The 18,202-nt window shown below is 40.0% G+C and overlaps 1 protein-coding gene across 13 annotated transcripts in view; it reads left to right on the top strand.

Annotated features, from left to right (window-relative positions):
- Positions 1-222: 222 nt before the first annotated feature.
- Positions 223-18,202, top strand: part of LOC109457988 (antigen-presenting glycoprotein CD1d) — a 51,742-nt gene continuing 33,762 nt past the window's right edge. For 2 of the 13 annotated variants that reach the window (XR_012491854.1, XM_074319144.1), the window contains exon 1: positions 223-391. Coding sequence is in view for 3 of the 13 variants with exons in the window: in XM_074319144.1 (XP_074175245.1) it covers positions 374-391 (18 nt within the window). In the remaining 10 variants the exon portion in view is untranslated. Of the gene's footprint in view, positions 392-1,300; positions 1,458-9,410; positions 9,468-18,202 lie in introns of those variants that run through there. The other 11 variants (XM_074319150.1, XM_019751293.2, XM_019751295.2 and 8 more) reach the window with 8 other exon arrangements.

Here is an 18,202-nt window from a genome sequence, read left to right as displayed (position 1 = left end):
AATGCCTTCAGTATAGCAATGGAAATAACCAGAGACCCGGTACCAGTTATCTGAGTCTTTTTCAAGGTGCTTAAGTGTTCCGAGACCGAGGCCCGTTCCGAGACCGAGGCCCGTTCCGAGGCCCCGTTCCGAGACCGAGGCCCGTTCCGAGACCGAGGCCCGTCCCGGGAAACGTGGGGAAGTGCGCATGTGCCACGGAACTGAGGCCCGCCCTAAGAGGCGGGGAAGTGCGCGTGCGCCGCAGGCCCGAAGCCCACCACGGAAGAGGGGAAGGGGCCTGCAAGGAGTGCGTGGGCTCTCCATCCGCCTCAGCAGTACACGTGCCGTTAGTGGAATCTACGCAATCCAGATCCCTTCCTTAGTTCTAGGACCAATGCCTTATGATCTCTCAGTAAGTACCGCACCTTTGGAGTCTCCTAGGGTCAAATTGAACGAGTCATGGGACGGGAAGTGCCCCGCGACATTGGGGCTTTCCGGAGCAGCGGAAATTAGCGAAGTTCATTGGCTAGTGGGAATCAGAGCTGGGTCCTTCGACTTGAGCGTGGGGCACTATGGGTGTTGTAGTTCCGGGGCCTCTGGTCCAGACTTTTCAAGAGAACGCTGTGAGGCCAGTGTGTGTCCGAGCTGGCGCATGGAAGTTGCTTGCGTAGGGGAAAGGGTATGAGGAAGCTGCGTGGGTGTGGCTTTGTTCTGCTATTTCTGTTTCGGGTGAAACCTCGCTCTTTGTGTCTCGCCTTCAAGGACCTTCATTTAGTCCCATACCTTAGGCTTCCGTCTTTATAAAACCACTTGTCACCTATAGACCCCTCTTTATTCTTCCTAGATGGCTCCGACTCGTCTTAACTCCCCCCTTCTCGGCTACCTTACTCACACCCAGTCCTTGAATGCTCCTCTATCATTCTTTCTCTCGGGAGTATCTTTTCTTGTCGCTATCCTAGGCAGAGCTCCTTTACTCTGCCCCTGGCCCATGAATCATGCCAAGGGCCCAGGAAAATGATCCTACAGCAAATGTTGATAGGCACAGGCATATTTGAGTCTCCCACTTCAGCAGCCTTGCAGCTCACTTCTTGTTTCTCCTCCGATCATTGCTTCTTTTCTGGTTGCACCTCTATGTAGCCTCTTTGATGGGCCACCTTTGGCCTTAGACGGTCACTCTCAGTCCTGTCACTTTGTCTCTGGCCTTCATAGTTTGTTAATACTACAGAGTGCCCAAACGTAGCTTGCTTTATAGGACAAAGAGGGGGAAATGAAAGGAACTGGAGAGAAACAAAGAAACCACTAAGGTTTCAGAGAGGTCAGGGTGAAAGAGGAGGAAGAGAGACCAAACCTTTTCTTCCTGTTCCTCCACAAACTGTTTAGTGCTCACTGTGAGCAGGGCTCTGTAAACTCTGCTGGGGATAAGCTAGCCCCAAACCACCTAGTTACTGGGGGTCCAGTCGGTGAAGACAGACATACAGGTAAGCAACCATGCAAGATAGCATCAGGCTGTCTTCTGTGGACTTCCTGTCTGTTCCCCTGCTCATTCTCATCCCTCCCTCAGCTCATTCCAAAATACTTTGCCTCTCCACAGCTTCCACTGTTCCATGCTTTTCCCATTCCCCAGCTCCCTTCTCTCCTTGTTCTGACCCAGCTGTTTCTTTGGTATATTGCTGTTTTGTCACTCTGAACAGTGTCAGGGATAGGCATGTTCACAGGATTTAGAAATAGAGACTGCTCCGTGCCTGACCTTCATCTTTATGTAAGAAATGGCTATGTACCTTCTCATTCCAGGGCTGTGCATGTAACTTATGCTAGAGTCACTTGCAGATCTTTCATGCTCAGTGCTCTAGAATCATGAAATTCCATGCAGCCCAAATTGACTTAATTCTTCTGCTTCCTATTTAGTGGTGCGAGAAATCTGAGGTTTGAGAAGTTAATCTCATGGCGACAGTAGTCAGTAATGACCCGTTAAACTGTGATGAGAGGTAGAATCCTGTATGAAAGGGAAACAGATGCCTTAGCATTAAAATAAAAACATGCCTTCATGGATTGACTAGGCTAGAACAGGAGATGTTTTTGAAGTGTTAATTGAGAAATGTTTTTTCCCCCAGTCTATTCTAAATGGCCTTATTGGAGGCAGTGCAGTGTGTGTGTGTGTGTTTGTGTGTGTGTGTGTGTGTGTCTGTGTCTGTGTGTGTCTGTGTGTCTGTGTGTGTAGGAATTTCTAAAGAATAAATAATCTAATAACTATGCTTATTTAGCTTAAGAATGCTTTACAGTACCTGTGGGCAGTAGATTTACCTCTAAAGGTTGTTTATGACTAATACTAGCTTCATTTGCATTCCTTGGCAATGGGACCCACCACAAAGAAGTGAAACTTCATATTTGGTTATACTTAAAATAGTTTCCCTCCAAGCCCCTAATGATTTGATCTCTAGTCTCACGTCCTGTCCTCTTCTTATGGTCACTCTGCTCTAGCTACCCTGGCTTTATTGCTGTTTCTTGAACATGTCACACGCACTTCCTCTGCCTGGAATACTTTTTTTTCAGGCAAACTTGTTCAGGGCCTTACTCAAATATTATCTCATCAGAGAGGCTTTCTCTGACCACCTTATCTAACATAGAGTTTTTATCAATCTATTTCCCTCTAGTATTATCACTACTTGAAAATGTTATATATTTGTTTACTTTCTTATTGTCTGTTTCCCAAACTAGAAAATAAGCTTCATGATAGTATGGTACCAATCTGTTTCCCTAGTCCCTATAACGTGATATATAGAAAGCACTAATTTGTAGAAAGAGAGGATTTTTTCCCCCTTCTTCCGCCTCCCACCCCCACTCCGGTTCAAGTCGTTGTTTCTCAGTCTAGTTGTGTAGGACACAGCTCCCTGGCCCATGCTGGTATTATGAGCCTTGTGCTTCTCCCGGCTGAGGCAGTCGGTAGCCCACAGCAGCACACAGCAGCCCACAGCAGCCTGTGGCAGCCCGGGGCAGCTCACGGCAGCCCAGCTCCAGGGAGAACTGTTGTTCACAATCTTAGGTGTAGAGAGTACAGCTCACTGGCCCAGGTGGGAATCAAACCGGCGACCTCAGTGCTAGTAGCACAGCGTGCCAACCACCTGAGCCACCAAGCTAGCCCAGTTCTTGATTCTCTTCCTTTCACTCGCACCATTTCCTCTTGGACCACCTTGGATATTGCCAGTCCATCAGATGTCTGTTTTTCAGGATTCTGTCCTTAATCTTTTCACTGTTTACACATTTTTTGGGCATCCTTTCTCCTCCCTTACCGTTTATTTATTACCAACTCCCAAATCTGTATCTTCCACCCTGCTCTTCCCCCTCCCCCTCCCTGTTGATTCATGGTAGAATGAATTCTTTTAGGTTACTACCTTAATCCTGACCTGTGTCATGTGTCATTTAAACTATTGATTTTACTTCTATGTGGTCCCCTTGTCTCCAATCTTACCATCCAAGGTCTCTAGTTTACTGCCACCAGAGTGATTGTCACCAACCACAAATCTGACCACATCTCCTACTTAAGACTCTTCAGTTGGTAACTCCTTAGTTGGCATCCCAGGCACCCCCTTCTCCCCTCCCCTACTCTGACTCCTGTTTACCTCAATGTCTTTATCTTCCACCATACCCTTCCTCATTTGACTCAGAAATATGAAATTTGACTATTACTATTTTATTTATATTTATATTATTACCTTATTTATATTTGTAAAATTGGCTATATTACTATTCTATTTTTCTGTGTGTTCTCTTTGCTTAGAATGCTCTTTCCCTTTATCCTTTCCTTTCTACAGTTGCTGGTCTTTCACAACTCAGCTAGAGGAAGATGTCTTCCCACAAGTTTTAACAGCTCTCCTCCCTGTCTAGCATAGATGAGTTTTCTCCCCGATTGCCCACTCCTTCTATCAAAACAAAACACATTACTGTACTTACTGATCTCCCTCTCTACCTACTTGATTTTAGGTCTTTGAAAGTAGTCATGTGAAAGGCTATTTTTATGGTATTTAGGAGAATAGGCCTTTGAGTCAGTCAGGCCCAGGTTTGAATTCCAGCTCTGCCTCTTCTTGGCTGTATGCTATTGGGCCAGTTACAAATCATTGAACCTGTTTCCTCTTCCATAATATTATCTAATTTTACTCATCTTTGTATCCCCATGCTCATTGCACTCAATTTGGTTGTCTCTTTGTAGGTTTTTCCACATTGTCTGCCCTTCTACTGTTCACACAGGTCTGGGACTGATGACTCTTGGTCATAATAGCACTAGGGCTGATATGGGTGAGTGATAGACAAGTGCATCTGTGTGTATTTGAGAGAGAGAAAGATAGTGAATGTATGAGTAGGTTATATCCCAAGCTCAGCCTTGCTCCATTTGATAGTTAAAAGTGGATAGTTTGTGTCTAATTAGGGTCCTAAGTTAGGGTAAGGTGGTGGCAGTGAGAATGAAGAACAAGTTATGCTAGATAAAATAAGACTGCAAAAGATTAAACTTTCCAAACATTTGTGTTTGCTTTTATACACTTGCAGCTTAAAACTCATAAAAACAACCAAATTTGAGTATGATTTATTAAATTGACATCTTAAATCTAAGGTGGTTTTCTTTTGATTCATGACATATGAACTTCAGCTAGTCATTTACTTTTGTTTGAAACAAAACCACGAGAGCAAGAGATTTCAGAAGTGTAAGAAGTCATTTGATTGATGTTCTGGTATATCTGCTTTAGTAGAATGGTTTAAAATGTCTCATGTTAAAATCTCATCTCAGCCTAGCTTTCAAAAAAATTCTTCACTGTATTTTCAAAGAACTTCCAGAATTTGCTTATTATGTCTTTCAAAGCATGAAATATGCAATACAGCATGTACTATGCTTCCCTCAAAATAATAATAATAATAATAATAATAATAGGATGTGGATAGTGGTTGGTGATAGCTGAAAGTTAACAATTGAAAGTGAACAGTGACATGGTATTGAAAGTTGACCACACCTCATTTTGGTTTTCTTGCTTTGTTTTGAATTCTTCAGAAGAAAAATATTGGATTCTCACAATAATAACCTATATTTGAGGCATGTTATTTTTTATATTTCTTACTAAGAATATTTCCAAGGTATCAGAGCACACTGAAACATTACAAGAAAGGTCAGTAAATGCTCTACAACATCCAAACTGGAAAAAGTTCAGCAACAGGAAGACAATGAAAGATAAAGAAGGCATCTCATGGAGAAAAATATTTCAGTGATTTTCTCTAAGATGTGATTGTCCCTAAGAAGAATTCCCAAGGGAATGGGTCTGTACGCATTGAGTTTGGGAAGAGATTTAGTTGGTATGCCATTCTTTCTCTGCTTTAAAAGACTCCACTTGAAGGAGAAATCCCATATATATGTCCTGTGTAGCAAAGCTTCTTTTAGAGCTTCATTTCATCCAGCACCAGAGTTCTCATTAGTGAAAACGCCTTTAAATTTACTGACTTTGAGAAAAAGTTTGGTCACAACTCCACCCTCATTCAGCACTGAAGAAACCTATACATGTAATGACAGGGACAGTTTTCATTTGAGTCTCAGATCTCATTGTGTATCAGAGAATACAATTTTCTGCCATCTTTTAGGGGAAAAGCAAACTGAGAGAAACATCAAAGAAAATATTGAAAAGAGAAAATACTGTCTTATTGTTAGTTCATCGAGAAGGAAACCATACATGCTCTGCAGATGTCGACTAGTTTACCAGGAAAAAAAGTGGGGCCAGTTTGAAAGATACTCTAGGTGGCAGTTCTTTTTGAGCTGAAGAAATTGGTTAGCTGTGACTATCCCTTTATCAGTATCTACTCTCCACTTCCACTTGCCACTGTTTTTAACTCAGCCTCCACTACTTGACCCATATATTACCCTGTCACTTTTTCAGTTAAGCTCTCCCTCCTGTGTTCTCATATCTGCATGTACTTTTTATTTATGATTATAGTATCATGGTCTCAGCTTGTCTTGACATCTGGTTCTTTTACTCACCTCTTTTTTAAAAAATTAAATCTATTGGGGTGACAGTGGTTAATAACATAAGTTTCAAGTGTACAATTCTATAATACATCATCTGTATATTGCATTGTGTGCTCACTAGCCAAAGTCTAGTCTCTTTCCATCATCACATATTTGACCCTCTTTATGTCTTCAGCCTCCCCCCACTCCCTTCACCTTGTCGTTTTCCATTTGACTTATATCACTTAGAATGATACTCTGAAGATCCATCCATGTTGTCACAAATGCCAGTATTTTTCATCCTTTCCTATGGCTGAGTAATATTCCATTGTATATATGTACCATATCTTCCTTATCCCATCATTCATCAAAGGACACTTAGGTTGTTTCCATGTCTTAGCTATCATGAATAATGCTGAAATGAACATAGGGGTACATATATCTTTACAAATAAGTGTTTTCAAATTTTGGCAGTAAATACCCAGAAGAGGGGTTGCTAGATCATATGGTAGCTCTCTTCTAAAGTTTTTGAGGAACATCCACAGTAATTTCCATAGTGCCTGTACATATTTATATTCCTACCAGCAGTATATGAGGGTTCCTTTTTCTCCACATCCTCTCCAACGCTTGTTATTTTTTTGTGTCTTATTGATAATAGCCATTCTGACCAGTGTGAGGTGGTATCTCATGGTTTTGATTTGCATTTCCTTTATATCTAGTGAAGTTGAGCATGATTTCATATATCTGTTGGCCATTTGTATATCTTCTTGGGGAAAGTGTCTGTTCTGGGTGACAATTCTACCCATTTTAAAAATAGGATTGTTTGTGTTTTTGTTGTTGAGTTGTATGAGTTCTTTATATATTTTGGATATTAACCCCTTATCGGAGCTATTGCTTGCAAATATATTGTTCCATTCAGTGTGCTGCCTTTTTGTTTTATTGATGGTTTGTTTTGCTGTGCAGAAGCTTTTCAGTTTGATGTAGTCCCCTTCATTTATTTTTGCTTTTACTTCCCTTGACTTTGAGGTCAAGTTCACAAAAGCCTTTCTGAGACCAAGGTCTGTAAGTTTAGTACTTATGTTTTCGTCTATGTATTTTATTGTTTCAGGTCTTATATTTAAGTCTTTAATCCATTTTGAATTAACTTTTGTGTATGGTGTCAAATGGCAGTCTAGTTATATTCTTTTCCTTTCCAATTCTCCCAACACCATTTATTGCAGAGGCTTTCCTTTATCCATTGTATGTTTTTGGCTTCTTTGTCTAAAATTAGTTGCCCATATATGTGTGGGTTTATTTCGGGACTCTCAATTGTATTCCATTGGTCTGTGTGTCTGTTTTGCTGCCAATACCATAGTGTTTTGATTATTATCACTTTGTAGTATAATTTGAAGTCAGAGTATGATACTTTCAGTTTTGTTCTTTTTTCCAGGATTGTTTTGGCTATTCAGGATTTTTGTTGTTTCAGACAAATTTGATGATTTTCTGTTCTATTTCTTTGAAAAATGCCATTGGGGTTTTGATGGGGATTGCGTTAAATCTGTATATTGCTTTAGGTAATATGGCCATTTTAGCAATGTTGATTCTTCCAACCCATGAAAATGGAATTTTAACTTCTTTGTGTCTTTTTCAATTTCAACAAATCTTGTATTTTTCCTTTACTTCTTTTCTTAAGTTTATTCCTAGGTACACATATTTTATCTTTTTCATTGTAATAGCAAATGGAATTGTTTTCTTTATTTCTTTTTTTTCTGATATTTCATTGTGAGTATATAGGAACATGACAGATTTTTGTACCTTGATTTTTGTATCCTGCAACTCTACTGTATTTGTTTGTTTCTAATAGTCTTTTTGAGGAGTATTTAGGGTTTTCTATGTATATAGAATTATGTCATCTGCAAACAGTGACAATTCTACTTTATTTCCAATTTGGACACCTTTTATTTCTTTTTCTTACTTGATTGCTCTGGCTAGGACTTCCAGTACCATGTTGAATAACAGTGGTGAGAATGGGCATCATTGTCCTCTTCATGAACTTAGAGGAAAAGCTTTCACTTTTTCTCCACTGTGTATGATATTAGCTGAGGATTTGTGATATACGACCTTTACTACGTTGAGCTACTTTCTTTCTATGCTCATTTTATTGAGAGTTTTAATCATAAATGTATGTTTGTATATTGTCAAATGCTTTTCTGCATCTGTTAATATGATCATATGATTTTTATCCTTCAGGTTATTCTTTTTTAACTTTTATTTATTTCAGTGTGTTTTTCCAGGACTCATCAGCTCCAAGTCAAGTAGTTGTTTCAATCTAGTTGTGGAGGGGGCAGCTCACAGTGGCCCGTGTGGGAATCTAACCGGCAACCTTGTTGTTAAGAGCACCGCGCTCTAAGCAACTGAGCTAACTGGCCACCCCTATTCTTTACTTTTTTAATGTGGTGTATCATATTAAAATTGATGGATTTGCATGTGTAGAACCATCCCTGTGCCCCTGTAATGAACACCACTTGACCATGATGTATTATTATTATTTTTAATGTATTGTTGTATTCAATTTGCTAATTAGTATTTTGCTTAGAATTGCATCTATATTCATCAGAGCTGTTGGCCTGTAGTTTTCTTTTTTTGTGTGTTTTCCATGCCAGGTTTTGGTATCAGGATAATGTTGGCCTCATAATATGAGTTAGGAAGTATTCCCTCTTCTTCAATATTTTTGGAAGAGTTTGAGAAGGATAGATATTAAATCTCTTTGAATATTTGGTAGAATTCACTAGTGAAGAAGCCATTTGGTCCGGGACTTTTGTTTTTTGGGAGGTTTTTGATGATTGTTTCAATTTTGTTACTGTTGATTAGTCTATATAGATTTTCCAATATTTCATGATTCAGTCTGGGAAGGTTATATATTTTTAAGAACTTGCCCATTTCTTTTGTTTTCAAATTTGGTGTGTATAGCCTTTCATAGTATTCTTGTATAATCTTTTGTATTTCTGTGATGTCCATTGTAAATTATCTTTCATTTCTGATTTTGAGTCTTTTCTCTTTTCCTTAGTGAGTCTAGCCAGAGGTTTGTCAATTTCATTTATCTTTCCAAAGAACCAGCTCTTTGTCGCATTAATTTTTTCTTAATGTCTTTTTGTTCTCTATTTCATTTAATTCTGCTCTAATTTTTACTATTCTCTTTCTTCTACTGACTTTGGGCTTTGTTTGTTCTTTTTCTAGTTCTTTAAGGTGAACTGTTTGGTTACTTGAGATTATTCTTATTTCTTGAGTTAGGCCTGTAATGCTTTAAACTTCCCTCTTATTACCGCCTTTGCTGCATCCTCCAAATATTTATATGTTGTATTGTCATTCTCATTTGTCTCTATATATCTTTTGATCTCTTCTTTTATTTCTTCTTTGACTCAATAGTTGTTCAGTAGCATGTTGTTTAACCTCTACATATTTGTGGTTTTTCCAGCTTTCTTTTGGCAGTTGATTTCAACTTTCAAACAACCGTGGTCAGAGAATATGCTTGGTATGATTTCAGTCTTCTTAAATATATTGATACTAGTTTTTTGCCCCAAAATATGGTCTATCCTTGAGAATATTTTATGTGCACTAGAGTAGAATGTATATTCTGGTGTTCTGGGAGGAAAAGCTCTGTAAATATTGGTTATGTCTTTTTGGTCTAATGTGTTAATTAAGTCTGATATTTCCTTATTGATTTTCTGTTTGGATGATCTATCCATAGCTGTCAATGGAGTATTTAGGTCCCCTGCTGTAATTGTATTTTTGTCAGTTTCTCCCTTTAGTTCTGATAGTAGTTGCTTATATATTTTGGTGCTCTCAGGGTGGATGTATATATATTAATAAGTATTATGTCTTCCTGATGTATTTTCCCTTTTATCCTTATAAAATGTCCATCTTTTTCTCTTGTTACCTTTTTTTTATCTTGAAATCTATTTTTTCTGATAAAAGTACAGCTGCACCCACTTTTCCCTGGATGGAGTATTATCTTCCATCCCTGCACTTTGAGTCTGTTTTTGTCCTATCGCTGAGATGGATCTCCTGAAGGCAACATATAGTTGCATCTTCTTGTTTTTTTAATCCACCTTGCTCCTCTGTGCCTTTTAATTAGTGACTTCAGTGCATTTACATTTAGAATGATTATTGATATAAGAAGACTTCCTATAGCCATTTAGTCTTTTGTTTTCTGGTTGCTCTATGTCTTCGTTATTTCTTTTCCCCTGTGTTTCTGTCTGTTTTTAGTTTGGTGATATTCTATGATTTTTCCCCCCTCTGTTTCATTTCCTCTTTTTTCTATGTTATGTGAGTTCTAGATTTTTGTTTGGTGGTTATCATTAGATTTACACAAAAAAGTTTTATATGTACAGTAGTCCTTTTTTTTTCTAATTGCATCTTAATCTCTATTCATCTGTGCATGTTCAATCCTTTTTCTGCTCCGTTTTTATATTTTCGTTGTAATAGATTATTCCTTTTTATGCTGTGCATTCATTTCCAAATTGCTGTAACTATTGTCTTTTTTTTAAAAAAATGCTTTTACTCCCTTTAACCTTTATATTGCATTTAAGTGTTTAATACCTTATTCTGAATAAGAATTGGAATTTCCTGCTTTTAATTGTCTGTTTATCATCTTAATCACAGTTTTTATCCTTTTGTCTTTTCGTTTCAGGTAGAAGAGTTCCTGTTAGCATTTCTTATAATGCAGGGCTTGTCGTGGTAAAAACCCTCAGCTTCTATTTGTCTGGAACAGCCTTTAGTTCTTCTTTTTATCTAAAGGATAACTTTGTTGGATATATTATTCTTGGCTGGTGATTTCTCTCTTTCAATATTTTGAATATTTGATTCCACTCTCTCCTAGCTTGTAAGTTTTCTGCTGAAAATCCAATGATAATCAAATGCGGTTTCCTTTATAGGTTACTGTCTTCTTTTCCCTGGCCACCTTGAGAATTCTTTTCTTGTTGTTAACTTTTGATAGCTATAACATAATGTGCCTTGGAGAAGGTCTTTTTGCATTGAGATAATTAGGTGTTCTGTTAGCTTCTTGAATTCAAGGGTCCAGCTCTTTCCATATGTTTGGGAAGTTCTTGTTGATTATTTGTTTGAATACACTCTCTGTTCCCTTCTCTGTTTCTTATCCTTCTGGTATACCTATTATTCTTATAGTTATTGCTCTTTCTAATGGAGTCAGATAGTTCTCATTGAGTTCTTTCATTAATTTTTACTCTCAATTCTCTCTTCTACCTGAGTGGATTCTAGATTTCTATCTTTTATGTCACCAGTTCTTTTCTCCATCTGGTCTACTCTGTTTCCTAATATCTGAGAGGCCGGAAGTGTAAGATCAAGGTGTCAGCAGGGCTCTTTTTTGGAGGCCTGTCTTTCTTGTCTTGTAGATGCTTGTCTTCTCCCTGTGTCTTCACATGGCCTTTTGTCTTTCTTCTGTGCATATCTCTTTTTTAAATTATTTTTTTATTTTTCAATTATAGTTGATATACAATATCATGTTTCAGGTGTACAGCATAACAGTTAGACATTTATATAACTTATGAAGTAATCAACCCAGTAAATCTACTACCCATCTGACAACATACACAGTTATTACAATATTAGCGACTATATTCCTTAGGCTATACTTCATATCCCCATAACTGTTTTGTAACTAGCAATTTGTACTTCTTAATCCTTTCCTCTTTTTAACCCACCTCCACCTCTCCTCCCAGCTGTCAACCATCAAAATGGTCTCTGTATCTATGAGTTTGTTTCTGTTTTGTTTCTTTGTTTATTTTGTTCTTTAGATTCTACTTATAAGTGAAATCACATGGTATTTATCTTTCTCTGTCTGACTTAACTCCACTCAGCAGAATACCCTCTAGGTCCACCTATGTTGTTGCAGAGGAAAGATGTCATTTTTTATGGTCGAATAATATTCCATTGTATATATGTGCCACCTCTTCTTTATCCATTCATGCATTGATGGACACCCATGTTGTCTCCATATCTTAGCTATTATAAATAGTGCTGCAATACACATATCCCTTCGAAGTGTTTTGGGTTTCTTTGGATAAATACTGAGAAGTGGGATTACTGGATCTTTCTGTGTCTCTTGTTACAGCCTCTGTTTTAAAGTCTGTTTTGTCTAAGTATTGCTCCTCCAGGCTTTTTTGTTGTTGTTTTTTCCATTTTCATGAAATATATTTTTCCATCCCAGTCTGTGTGTGACTTTTGAGCTGAAGTGAGTTTCTAATAGGCAGCATATGTAAGGGGCTACCCTGTGTCTTTTGATTGGAACATTGAATCCATTTACATTTAAAGTAATTGTTGACAGATGTGTACCAATTGGCATTTTATTATTCATATTTTTTATCTTTCTTGTTTTTTCTTCTTTAAGAAGTCCTTCTAATATTTCTTGTAATTCTGGTTTGGTGTTGATGAACTCTTTTAGCTTTTTCTTGTCTGGGAAGCTCTTTATCTGTCATTCAATTCTAAATGACAGGTCCTTGCTTTTCGCTACTTTGAATATTTCATATCAATCCCTTCTGACCTGTAAAGTTTCTGTTGAGAAATCAGCTGACAGTCTTATGAGAGCTCCATTATAGGTTACTAACTGCTTTTCTCTTGCTGCTTTTAGGATTCTGTCTTTGTCTTTAACATTTGGCATTTTAATTATGATGTGTCTTGGTGTGAGCCTCTTTGGGTTCATCTTGTTCAGGACTCTCTGTGCCTTCTGGGCTTGTATGTTATTTTCTTCATCAGGTTAGGGAAGTTTTCCATTATTATTTCTTCAAATAGGTTTTCAATTCCTTGTTCTCTCTCTTCTTCTGGTGCTCCAGTGATACAAATGTTGGTGTGCTTGATGTTGTCCCAGAGGCCGCTTAAACTATCCTCATTTTTGGATTCTCTTTTTGCTGTTCTGATTGGGTGTTTTCTGCTCCCTTAACTTCTAAACTGCTTATTTGATGCTCTGCTTCATCTAATCTCCTGTTGATTCCCTCTAATGTATTCTTTTTTTCAGTTATTATATTCTTCATTTCTGACTGGTTCTTTTCTATGTTTTCTATCTCGATCTTCATGTTTTCTATTTCTTTGTTGAAGTTCTTCGTTAGTTCGTTGAGCATTCTTATAACCAATGTTTTGAATTCTGCATCTGGGAGATTGCTTGTCTCTATTTTGTTTATTTCTTTTTGTGGAGCTTTGTTCTGTTCTTTAATTTGGTACATATTTCTTTGCCTCCCCATTTTGGCTACCTGCCTATGTTTGTTTTTATGTATTAGGTAGAGGTTCTATGTCTCCTGGTCTTAGTAGAGTGGCCTTATGTAGCAGGTGTGCTGTGGGACCCAGTGGTGCAGTCTGCCTGGTCACCTGAGCCAGGTGCTCCAAGTGTGTCCCTTGTGTGGCTTATGTGTGCCTTCTTGTTGTAGTTGAGCCTTGTTTGCTGTTTACATATCAGTGGTAGGGTTTTACCCTCATGGTAATAGGTTGTGATGACTGGCTGTGACTACAGTAGAGGAGCTGTTGAGCAGGAGCAGACCCTATAGAGCAGGATTCGCTTTAGCAGAGCTCTGATTCCTGCCCAGTCTGCTATCTGGGTGTGTTGTTTGTAGAGATAGTTGGGTCATGCTCTCATGTTGTCTGAAGCTGGCCACTGTGTATGGGTTCTGTGGCCTCTTAGGCAGGGCTCTGGTACAGGCCAATGTCAGCTGCTGCCTGTGTCCTGCCCGGAGCCACTTGGTATGAGCTACAAAGTGATCTACAAATGATTGCCACGTGTGCTGGGCTTGGAGGTGCTTGGGAGAGGCTAAGCTGAGAACTGAGGCCAGCTGCCACTAGTGCTGGGTTTGGGGCTGCTTAGCAGGGGGTATGGGACACGCTGTGGCCAGGTGCAGTTTATTTGGTATTTGTGAACTGTTGAGATTTTTGGAAAGTCCCCAGCATGAGCCAAGACAGGCCGTTTGTATGGCAAAGCCACTAGAAGAGGCTTGGGTAGGTCTGAAGGTTGGGTGGAGTGAGGTCTCAGGGAATCACCAGGGCAGGGGTAACAGTGTTAGCCATGTTGATGGAGACTCAGATATGTTGGTTGCCTGCATCTGCATGCTAGGAGGGGTGGGGGGGGCTCAACAAAGAAATAATAGATTCTGTCAGAACCTCTGTGGGGACAGAGCCAGGAGTGCAGTTTCCAGGCTCTTGCCCTCACGTAGAAAGGTGCTCACTCGGGTAGTAAATGGCCATCAACTGTTATTGGATGGCCATCAGCTGTGGCTAGTTGGCCATCAGCTGTAACCAGTGAGCCGTTGGCCACTAATATAGCTGCTGTGGCTACACTAGCAGCAAATGGGGGCTAGCAAGAAGATGGTGGCTGAGCTAGCAAGCGCGGATTGCAGTTAGCACGGTGGATTGCAGTTAGCAAGTGGGGTTGGTTGTCAGAGAAGTGGACAGCAGGTTGTGGATAGTGTGGCTCCTGCTTCCTGTGTCTCCAACCCAGCTGCCAGCGAGAATATAGTCAAATGACTCCCCTATCTATGCCTCCGTGGGTGTTCCTTTTTGGCCTCATCATATCCTGTGTTCTTATGTGGGGAGCCGGACTAGAGACCCTGCGTGAGTCCCAGTATGACAACCTCTATCTGGGAGAAAGTTGCCCCTGCAGCTTTTGCCCTGAAGCCAGACAACTCAGTTCCTCCATATATGTCCTTGGCACCTTTCAAGCTGCTGCCCCAGCACTGGAGCTCAGAGCGAGTGAGTCTTTCAGTGAGTAAGCCCTTTAAGATGAATGCCAGGGACTCTAGCGGCTCTCTGTCTTAGTCAGCCACAATCTCAGATGGTTTTCACAGCCAGAAGTTGTGGGGACTTCTCTTCCCGGTACTGGAACCCCGGGCCGGGAGCCTGGTATGGTGTCTTGCTCTTCAGGTGGGACATCTGCAGCCAAGATATCCCTCTGAAATTTTAAACACCACATAAGGTGTGAGACCAACCCATTCCACATCTCCACATTCCCTACCAGTTGTGAGGTGGCTTCTTCTGTATGTCCTTAGATGTAGGACTTCTGTTCAGGCAATTCTCAGTAATAGTTGTTCTGTAATTTAGTTGTAATTTAGATGTGGTCGTGAGAGGAGGAAAGCACAGCTTTTACCTACTCTTCCATCTTTACCGGAAATCTCTAATGCATTCTTCATCTCATTTGTTGAGTTCTTCATGTCCAGAATTTCCATTTGGTTCTTTTTTATAGTTTCAATCTCTTTGGTAAAGTACTCTTAATGCACAGTCACCTTGGTCTCAGGGCACCACCTCTCATGGTGGGATGTGGCAGGCCATGAGGCTCCTGACGTGTGTGTTCCAGCACTGCTTTCCTGCACCCAGAAACCAACAGCTATACTACAGTGTCTTGGGTGTCACAGCTACCTCTACCATGCTCTGCTGTGATGGGTGGGGGAGGGGTGAGCAGGTGTGGGAGCAGGTCAGCCCATCTGTGGATCTGTACTTTCCAGTGGGTTCAACTATAATGAGTATAGACCACTTACGCTGGAATGTTGCTTCTGCCCCTTTGCAATCTGTGGAGTGAGGGTTGTAATGCTGGGCAGGCCACTAGATGGTGGATTCCTCTGTCTTTGATGATGATGGCTGGTCAACTGGAACTACCTTTTGCCCTGTTGCTCTGCCACTGACTCAGTGTATACCAGCCACTCAGGCTGGATTGCTGCCTCTGCCCTTCTGGTCTCCCTACTGGGGCTTAGTCATTGATACTTCACTGTGCTGGTGTCCAGTGGGACTATGGGGAGTGGTGGACTGCATCTGTGGCTCCTGTCTCTGTCTGTCCCACGTCCTGCTATCCTTGCTCACTCTGATATGCCCACCTTCAGATTTCACAATGAGCAGATCTCTCAGACGTGTTTGTGTATTGTGCAGGGAATTCTTTGTTCAATTATACCTGTCCAACTTATAACTTTAAGGGGAGAGACTTCTCATGCCTAAATACTGCTGATGTCACCTTTGCTCACCTAATTTGATTAACTCCTTTGTTCTCATGTCTTGGCCATAAATGAAAGTTAAAAAGACATTAGCTGAGGAGGAAAGGAGATTTGTCCATAACACCTTTCACCTTGACATTTGCCTTGGCTTCTGGTCTCCTTTACTTTGGGAAGCCTTTCCTGACTCCATCCTCACTCCCTCCCCACCCTCCAGGCTGGGTTAGGTGCCTCTTCTAAGGCTTGTTTGTCCCTACTTTAGTACTTAATTATGCTGTATTATATTTTGAGGTTTGGGTGTATGTCTGCGCGTTAAATATGTAAATTCCATGAGGGCATGGACTCTGTCCTACTCATCATTGTGTCCCTAGTACCTGGTGTATAGTCAATACCTATAAATACTTGTTGAAGGAATAGATGAGTGAACATGAAGTTCTTATCTTCACTAAGCCCTTTTAAACCTTCTTACTTCCCTTTTCTCCCTAATTTTTCCATAGTTCTGAGCTTCTCCTCCCTCCTATTGCTGTCATACATGTCACTTAGTTAATCCCAGTTTGCTTGTCAATGGCTACAAGGAAAGGTGCTGGATACGGGTAATTGCTTATGATATCAAGATCTGTCAGAAATACCATATATTTTTCTTCCAGTCTTGTATTTATTTTTATTAAAGTAAATATTAAAACTGTAGGTCTTGGTTAGTATTACTGGAAGATAGAATTTCTCTGGTAGAAGTTTCTTGCTTGTTGCTGGCATTGAAATGCAAGCAATTTTTGTAAATATGATCAACATTGAGACATATCCTTGTGAAGAGAAGAGATTTGAAAAGGGGCTCATATCCTTTAGTTCGGGAGCTGTGTTTTCATTTGATTATGTTTAATGTTGGGGAGTCATACCACTTCCCAGCATATGACACTACAGTGCAATCCCAATGTAGGAGGCCCTAGAAAGCTTCCTTGCTTTGCTCGCTGCTCAATTTCTGTCATACTTCTAGCTATATGAATTCTGATATGTCTTCCCTGATAGATGTAGGTGACCTGGAGCAAGGCATACTAAAGACCATTCCTTGTTCACCTGGCTAATTCTTTGCAAAACCATATTCTCTACCATGGCTTCAATTTTGGCAGTCTTTCTTTACCCTGTTTATACTCATGTCTAAAAAACTTCTCTGGGATTCCAGAGCTGGAATTTAGATTCTTTATCACTAAATAGCTCCCCTCTATGCATTATATTTTCATTTGAAAAATTAAAGGATGGATTAGCTAAATGCTGATGTCACCACTAGCTCTTTTTGCAACTTGCTGCCTCCCTGTTGTTGGGAATTCCCTGGCATTAGTTACACAGTATCTTCCCAGGTGACTCACAAATTCTATTTGAGGAAAAGGTTGTTGGTAAAAAGAAACTGTATAGTTGAAGGGGAAGCAAGAAAGGGAAGAACAATTTTATTCAAAAGGGGAGATGGTTGTTCTTGAGTTAGTTTTATTTTAAAGGGTTCTTAAGAAATCTAACCTTAATTTTTCCTGTCGTAAATGAATGCATTGTATCCTCTCTTATTTTAGATCCAAGGATTCTTTCTAGGCCCCATGAAAGTTTTTCGTGCATTACGTGTGCATTTCAAACATAAGTACATGAAAAGAACTTTGATCAGGTGCAAAAACATGATTAGGATTGTCCTGAGCAAACTTTGGCAGAGGGGTGTGTATGTGTGTGTGTGTGTATTTGGAGAGAGATTTAGAAAGTCAAGAGAGTGACCATAAATTTAGGCCCCACTCTTTTTTCCTGATCAAAATAATTATTGGGAATTTTAGTCTATTAGGGGATTCCAGAGAGAACAGGGGTGAAGGAAGGTGAGAGAGAGGCCATAGGCACCCCTTGGAGGTCCACTTCACCTAGAATATGGACTTTTTGTACCTAGGGAGTATTTCTGGAATGTGCAAAGTTCCTCTTAGGAAAGCAGTCCTGACTGGTCTTCCTCCCACTTTAAGCGTTTTGAAACAAATAATGTGTCCAAAGTCTCACTGCTGTAAGTGATAGAGCAGATTAAAGAACCAAGGTCTGTCTGATTCAAAAACGATTACTCTTGTTGGCTAAGGCAATGTCGTGGTGGTGGTGGAGTAGGGTGGAGTCATTGGCATTTTTGGTACATTCCCTGAATTCCTCATTAATAGGGAAGGGCTGTTGGGATGCAGATGTGAACATGGATATGGGGTAGGCACCTGCTGAGTGGGGACACATTATGCTGTTGTTTCCTGTCCTCCCCTCCTTATGCCGTGACCCTTAATCATTCAAATACACT

The sequence above is a fragment of the Rhinolophus sinicus genome, linkage group LG14 (assembly GCF_036562045.2).
Source record: "Rhinolophus sinicus isolate RSC01 linkage group LG14, ASM3656204v1, whole genome shotgun sequence".
Taxonomy (NCBI): Eukaryota; Metazoa; Chordata; class Mammalia; order Chiroptera; family Rhinolophidae; genus Rhinolophus; species Rhinolophus sinicus.
The sequence above is the reverse complement of the archived record's forward strand: the minus strand, read 5'-3'. Positions and strand labels throughout refer to the sequence as shown.